At 43.6% G+C, this 7,581-nt stretch overlaps 1 protein-coding gene across 1 annotated transcript; it reads left to right on the top strand.

Annotated features, from left to right (window-relative positions):
* Positions 1-3,169: 3,169 nt before the first annotated feature.
* Positions 3,170-7,359, top strand: lingo2b (leucine rich repeat and Ig domain containing 2b). Its single transcript, XM_035673375.1, has one exon. The coding sequence runs from the start codon at positions 3,209-3,211 to the stop codon at positions 5,075-5,077; it is 1,869 nt and encodes a 622-aa protein (XP_035529268.1). The 5' UTR covers positions 3,170-3,208; the 3' UTR covers positions 5,078-7,359.
* The last annotated feature ends 222 nt before the right edge of the window (positions 7,360-7,581 follow it).

Below are 7,581 nucleotides of genomic sequence, written 5' to 3'. Positions count from 1 at the left end.
ATTAGACTAACGTCTTATAGCGTTTCTACAATTTGGGACCACATTTCCCATGCACCCAGCAGCTTCCTGTTCTTACTCCTTAACATGTTGGAAGTGATTTTTCCCCATCTGCCTTTCACTCCTTCTACCATCTGCCATTGCCAGAAAATCTTAAAAGCTTTAGCTCTATTTTGCTGGAAAAAGAGACGCCTCATTAAAACAAGCTGCTAAATCTTCGGCTAATTCTGAACAGGTGCCGCAACACAAAAGAAAATATAAACTGCAAAGGCCACCATTTTTTCAGCAGTGACGTCACATATTTCTTTTAACGTTTGAGGAAGTGATTTAGTGATGCTGGATACTGTTAAGGCATTTGCGATCTGTGACTTCCATTGTAACTGCTTTTTCTTAGATATTTGTTTGATCATAATTTTGTATTCTTTGAAAGCACATTCTACCATATAAACATATACTTGAGGGATCACTTACTATGATATTGTATTACATGCTGTCAGTCCTTGTCAACTGTCCATTCAGTCATTCTGTGGTGTCTTAAAGGCCAATAACTGAAACCCTGAAAACAAAAGGCAGTTGGAGGACATGCCAGATATGAATTGGGACATCAAACAGACTGCTGGTCTTCAGCAGAATCAAAGCTACATCATTTTTCAAGGTTGGAATAGTATTTTAATCCAAGGACATGATTTACAGTCTTTGGGGAATCATCTTTATTTTATCAATGTTGGCACTGTGAAACCTGGATCTGGACAGATTCTGATTTATGATATTTACTGTAAATGTGGCAGATTTTTAGCATTACAGAAAATCCTCCTAATCTAATAAATGTGCAGTTAAGAAATTAAATTTTTTTTGGCCTGTCAGAGAAGCTGAACTTGTTTTTTCTATTATTGTTTAACTCCAATGAAAGCTAAAGAAAAGGTCTAATTAAACAATAGCCATTTTATCATGTGATAGGGCTGACATGAGCTTAAATAACTTACAAGGCTGCTGTGTTCATGTGCGCCCGGCAACTCTCTGAGCAGAGCCGTGGTACGACGGGCGTGCTGCCTGACACACAACTCCACACCACACCAGTTCCCCACTGCAGAAACAGACAACTGGACTGTAATTATTAAACAGAGAGGCAGAGAGGAAGAGAGGCTGACGGGTAAAGGCAGACTGATAAATACACAAAGACAGAAGCAGGCTTGTGGACGGATAATAAGGTAGACAGACAGAGATAGTTACCAGAGCACCAGATGGATGGGCAACAAGACAGGTCGACAAATAGCAAAGCGTCCAGAATGACAGATTGGAAACACCTTAAACTAGGCTCCGCTATACCAATGAAACTGAATTTCCAGGAATGTATTCAATTTGTGTGTTCACTCAATGCGGGGACTAAAGGAATATGAAAAAGATTTCACCCTCCTTACTCTATTTCTTCCTTTTTTCATTAATTTGATTGGCAGACTACACAGAGCGGATGGGAGTAAGGGTTTGTAGTTGCTGTGGCAACGGCCTGCTCTTTGTTAAAGGCTACATTCCTGGCATCTGATGTTTCTGCGCTGCGATCGATAAAAACCCCAGCCTGCAGGGACTGATGAACGGACTGGGGCTTTTGCCAGGCCAGGCAGGATCTGGTAGAGAAAAGGAGTTAGGTGGAAGATGTGTGAACAGGAGGACGGAGAGATAAAACAGCGATAGAAAGAAAGAAGAGGGAAAGAGGAGAGATATGGAGATGCGAGCAGTGCGGCGGCTGAGCCGGGCAGAGGGGTGAGTGCTGTGGGAAAGAGAAAGAGTGAGTGTGTGTGCTCTCCGGCTCTCCTTCTGCCTCATCTCGGCTATTTTCTGAATGTCACTCACTTCGCTATCAAAGTAAGGTATGTGTCTCTCTGTGTGCTCATCATCTGCTTACCTTGGCAAAATTTTTGCCATCCTGTGATTGACAAGAGCTCTGCAAGCAGTCAAAAGCTTTTTAAAAGGCGCCTTTTATATTTCTAGCATTTTTCTTTGCCTTCATGAGTGCATTCAAATTTCCGCTGCTCACGGATGTGTCTTACGTTTTACAAACCTAATTGGCAAAGATAGCCATGAGCAGAATGCAGATACTACTGGTAATGAGGCAATTATGGTCAGCCTCTCTGTCTACTTAGCCATCTGTCAATTCAACAACCTGTGGCTGCTGGAAGGTGTTTTTTCTGTCAACGGCCGTGTCTTTCCAAGCTGTGAAGAGGCATGGCTCTCAGAGAACATAATATTTTACAGTTGAACTCGGCATTCTTACCCTCATTATCCTGTCGTTACCGTCTCTTCCTAGAGAAAAGAAGCTGTGTCTGTTCGGGAACAAAAGTCAAAAACCAGAATATATAGAATATAAAGGAGCAGTCATTTTCAACCAACAGAAACTGACAGAGCAATGACGCGAATAGAAACTGTTATTTATTATGCAATGTGAGATACATTCATCCTCTATATAAAAACACAGCATGCTAGTAATAAATATAGAAACTGTGTGTTCAGTGTAAAATGAAACAAAGAGCCAGTTAGATGACTCAGTATGTTAATTACTTATTAAGCAGTCATATATATTTGTTTCCATTCATCCCACTGGGGTTATCTCTGCCTGGCAAACACCGCTGTAAACTCTGTGGATTCACTTATAGAAGCAAACACAAGCTTCCATTTAATTTCCTATTTAGTTTGTATTTTAGTTTGAACACTTGCCACACAGTCCATTCAGCACCCCACCCTCTCAGACACATACAGACCATTATAGCTGATGCAAAATACAGAGTCACAAGCATGCAGCAGCAACAAATCCACATGGGCATTTAGCCTCACTGCACTCTGACGAGGGTCATTTCTTGCCATCGAGCTGAGACATCTTCCGTCCTCGTAAAACATCCCCCGTTAGCCTGCAACCTTTTGTGCTAACACAGTGATGAACGCTCACATTTTTCTGCAGATGATATTTCTCTTGCTGTGTCTTGCCCTGCTGTGAGTTTAATTCCATTATATCCACCTTGCCAGGAAAAGGGACAGTTCATTAAAGAAGAAAAGACTTGGCACTTTAAGGAGACATGAAATGTAAAAGGTTGAAAATGTAAAAAGGCGGGGGCCAAAGAGCCGAGTGGAGTGTAGAGTGTTCTAACACATTTCTTGTCCATGTATTGTGTCTTGCAGGACTTGTTCGTGATGGTGCTCTGTATGGAAAAGAAGCTGTGCCATGACAGAGGGCAACGTGGGTAAAAGAGACATGCGACACCTAGCCCTGGACCACTGCCACCTCTTCCTGGGCGGGGCCTTGCTGCTTCTCCTGGTCAGCCCGGCCCTGAGCTGCCCCGCCCGATGTGAGTGCTCTGCCCAAAGCAAGTCGGTTAGTTGTCACCGCAAGCGCCTGCTCACCATCCCCGAAGGCATCCCCATTGAGACACGCGTCCTGGACCTCAGTAAGAACAAGCTACGCATCATCACGCCAGACAACTTTTCTTCATTCCAGCAGCTGGAGGACCTGGACCTTAGCGACAACCTTATCAGTGTGGTCGAGCCAGGCTCATTTCGTTCTCAGCTTGCTCTCCGCTCGCTCAACTTTCGCAGCAACTTGCTTCAGTTGGTTCCTGCTGGCGTACTGTCAGGCCTGACCAACCTCACCCGCCTTGACCTCAGCCACAACCGACTCGTGGTTCTCCTGGATCATGCCTTCCAAGATCTGCGCAGGTTGACGTCCCTAGAGGTTGGTGACAACGAGCTGGTTTTCATCTCTCAGCGAGCCTTTACAGGATTACTTGGACTCCAAAGTCTGACCCTGGAACGTTCTAATCTAACCGTGGTCCCTACTGACGCTCTGGGACATCTGCACAGTCTAGTCGAATTGCGCATGCGCTACTTGAGCATTGGTTTTCTAAAGCCTTTCTCCTTTAAGAGGTTATTGCGTCTTCGCCGACTAGACATTGATTACTGGCCCTGGCTGGACACACTGCCTCCCCTCTCACTACACGGCCTCAACCTCACAACGTTGTTCATAACCAACACTAACCTGTCTGCCTTCCCCGGCGCAGCACTGCGCAACCTGCCCTACCTCACACATCTGAACTTGTCCTACTGCCGCATCCAGCACATCCATCAGGGAGAGCTGGGCCAACTCCCATACCTGCTGGAGCTCCGCCTCCAAGGGGCTCATCTGGTTTCTATCGAGCCCTTTGCATTTTCAGGCCTCAAATCTTTGCAACTACTGGATGTGTCAGAGAATCGCCTGGAATCTCTGGAGAGGGGAGTGTTTGCCTCACCAGACAGCCTCCAGAGGCTCTGTCTGGGTGGAAACCCATTAGTGTGCGACTGCAGATTGCTTTGGCTGCTCAATAGCCACAAGCCCCCCTCTCTGCAGGTTCTGGATGTCCAGCCTGAGTGCAGTGCCCCCGAGCACCTCCTGGGGAAAGCTCTCCGTGACCTCAAGGAGCCTCTGGTCTCCAGGTACATGACCTGCACCAAACCACGGATTGGACCCAACACGACCCAGCTGCTGATGGCTGATGAGGGTCAGCCGGCCCGCCTGAGCTGCATGGCAGAGGGAGCACCTCGGCCCTCAGTGGTCTGGATTACACCTCACAGACGCTACATAACAGCCAAGAGCAGTGGTAGGGTGGAAGTCCAACCAGATGGTACTCTGGAGATCAAGGCAGCAGAGCTGCATGACAGCGGGGTGTACTTATGTATTGCCAGTAACCCTGCTGGCAACGCTAGCCTGTCAGCCTCTTTAGCTGTGAAGAGCCTGGGCATTGGGGACAGATCTCACTATAGCAACAGGAGCTCAAACTATCTGACAGACTCTAACAGCACATGGGGTAATGGGACAGTATTGTACAACATGACAGTCCCTATAGACATTAAGACTATCATTATATCTACAGCCATGGGCTGCCTGTCCTTCCTAGGTGTGGTCATCTTCTGCTTCCTGCTCCTGTTCGCCTGGAGCCGAGGGAAAGGACGCCATAAGAGTAACTTTGATATTGAGTATGTCCCTCGCAAATCCAACGGAGCATCAGCAGAGGTGACAGAAACAAGTGGCCCGCGACGGGTCAACATGAAAATGATTTGAAAACGATGCAGACTGACTCATATGATAGCAAAGTAAAAACAACAAACAAAATGTCCACATATCAACTGAAAAAAAAAGTTTTTCTATGACACAGTGGATTTGTGACAAACGAAAGTGATGTACTAATATAGTGGGTGTCAATATGACAGTGATCTAGTGATAAAGTGGGCATGTGAATATAAAAGTGAAACCGTGGACGTGTTTATATGAAATAATGTTCTCATACAGTACACTGAATATAATACTATAACCAACATATCAATATGGGAGTGATATAGTGCTGCACTAGGCATGTGTTTCAGTGGTGATGTGATGAGTAATGATGTTGTCGACTCACCGTGACATCAAGGTGACGGAGGGAGCCGCTCGGAGTGACAGGGGACATCTTCGCGTGGCAGTAGAGCTATCATCGCTGCAACATGTCAGGACTAAATTGTCTAATACCCATATTAGCTGCAGTATGAAAGGTGTGTTCATGTGTGCGCGTGTGCGTGTATGTGTGCGTGCATCCGTGTGCGCATGTTGCATTTGTGCGTTTCTTTGTGCATGTGCACGCATTGCCTTTCTTGTTGGACAGAACAATTAAAATGAATGATAGGGTCCAAAGCATTTTTCCAGGCCTTTGTTCTTGTTCGGTCATTGTCACAACAGTGTTGTCACTGTTGGGCAAAACGGAGAATTATCTATGTTTGTATGCAAAATCACAATTATTATATTCAAGAGAAATGCTGCAAAATTTTGAAATAGGTCAATGTCCCCCTTGGAATGACTCCAACATTAGATGGGGATTTTTCTAAACTCAAGGAAATGTTGAACACACACAGTAGTTACAAAGTTAAGCCTGAGCTTTGTTTTTACCATAGAGCTCACTTTCCAGCAACACTAGACACTTCTCCTGAGGAATAGCAGCGGTCAGTGGTGTTATTACTCTGGAAAAGCTTTTAGCTATAGAAATGGCATGTTAAACCCATTTTATAACATAATAAATCATGGGCAGATTTTCCTGTCAGACAAATCCCTTGATATGATATAAAAGAGTCGGTGGCCAGACACAATGGCAAAGATTTACTGGCCGGTGCCCTCTTTGGGGCGAGACAAAGTTGTGCTTCGCAGATTTATGGGTTGAATTTCCCCCCTCTCTCATTTTTCTTTGATCGCTCCACTTCAAGCTAGCGTGTCCGGATTCTTCCCTGGGGCACTGGGTATTTAATAGATGGCAATTTGAAAGTTGTAGTGGAATCTTGTATTGTTTAGTTTTTTTGTTGAAAATGTTTTAAGTGTTTAGAAGAAAAAAAAACAGTAAAACAAATTAAGGGCAATTCTTTGTAATGCAGGGACGTGGGTGTTAACTTGTGTGATCCTGTTGTGATAAAATGTTTAAGGTTGTACAATTGTTTTCATATGACAAATTTATGGGTATATTTTCAAAAGGAAATAAATCTTAATCATACCCCTAAAATTGTAGTTCCAGTAGTTCAAATTTTATTTACTGGCTTTACAGTGATGGTAACATATTTCCTTTTAAATCCTTTAATATCAATGCTTTTGTCTAAATTACTAATATTTAAAAATGTTCCTATAACACATGCTATTTTTCTGTCACTCATCATTGTATTAATCTGCGGACGTTATCCAACTTTTTTGTTATTTATGTCATACAGTAAACATTGTGTTGTAACTACTCAACATTTATCGCATTTTTACTCATGTGGTCGGTCAATGGCAATGTGATTTGTACATTACTCTATGCTCTTTGCATTTTGCAGGCTGTTTTGACAGCTCAGGCTGTGTCTCCTGTCCAGAAGCTGTCTACCGGTTAGCTGTTACAGGTGTTAATGCACTAATCAACACTTCTTTACACTTTCTAATCAGGAACAGTGTACACTACCGAACATGGCAAATAAAACACAGTGGTACAGTATTCATAGTGCTTGGGCATTATTGGCTGATGCCTTCAAAGTAGCCACTGATGTCCACGCTGCAGATCTTCAAATTACTTACAGAGTTTTATCCACGCTAGCAGCATGGCTCATTGGCAGTGTTGGTAGGTTGGTTCGATTGGTCCACTACTTCTGTTTGGGTGGTTCGCTGTGACATTTGGCACAAGTATTGACAGTCCTAAAAAGATAAATCAGATTTGGACGAACTGCTTGACTTTCAATCTACTGCCACCATAGGGTTGACATTTTTACTTCATTAGTGAAATATCTATTAGATGGATTGCCATTAAATTTCATACAGACATCAATGTTCTGCTCACAATGAATTCTAACAACTTTGGTGATCCCATAACAGTCATACATTTGAAATTGTCAAAATCTTTGTTTATGACCAAATAATAAAATAATTATAAAGACATTCTCATCCGCCTCAACTTTACTTTGTTCTTAGTGCTAACTAGTTAACATCAGCATTCTAACTCACTTAACTAAGAGAGCAGAAGTGGTTAACAGTACACCTGCTAAACATACAAAACAGCATGTTAACACTGTCAGTGTAAGCCT

This window comes from Morone saxatilis, unplaced genomic scaffold (genome assembly GCF_004916995.1).
Source record: "Morone saxatilis isolate NCDOM2014 unplaced genomic scaffold, NCSU_SB_2.0 Contig3, whole genome shotgun sequence".
Taxonomy (NCBI): Eukaryota; Metazoa; Chordata; class Actinopteri; family Moronidae; genus Morone; species Morone saxatilis.
The sequence above is the reverse complement of the archived record's forward strand: the minus strand, read 5'-3'. Positions and strand labels throughout refer to the sequence as shown.

What these genes read in the sequence shown, in the direction of transcription:
- lingo2b (XM_035673375.1), top strand. Translation starts at nt 3,209, where the DNA reads ATGACAGAGGGCAACGTGGGTAAAAGAGACATGCGACACCTAGCCCTG.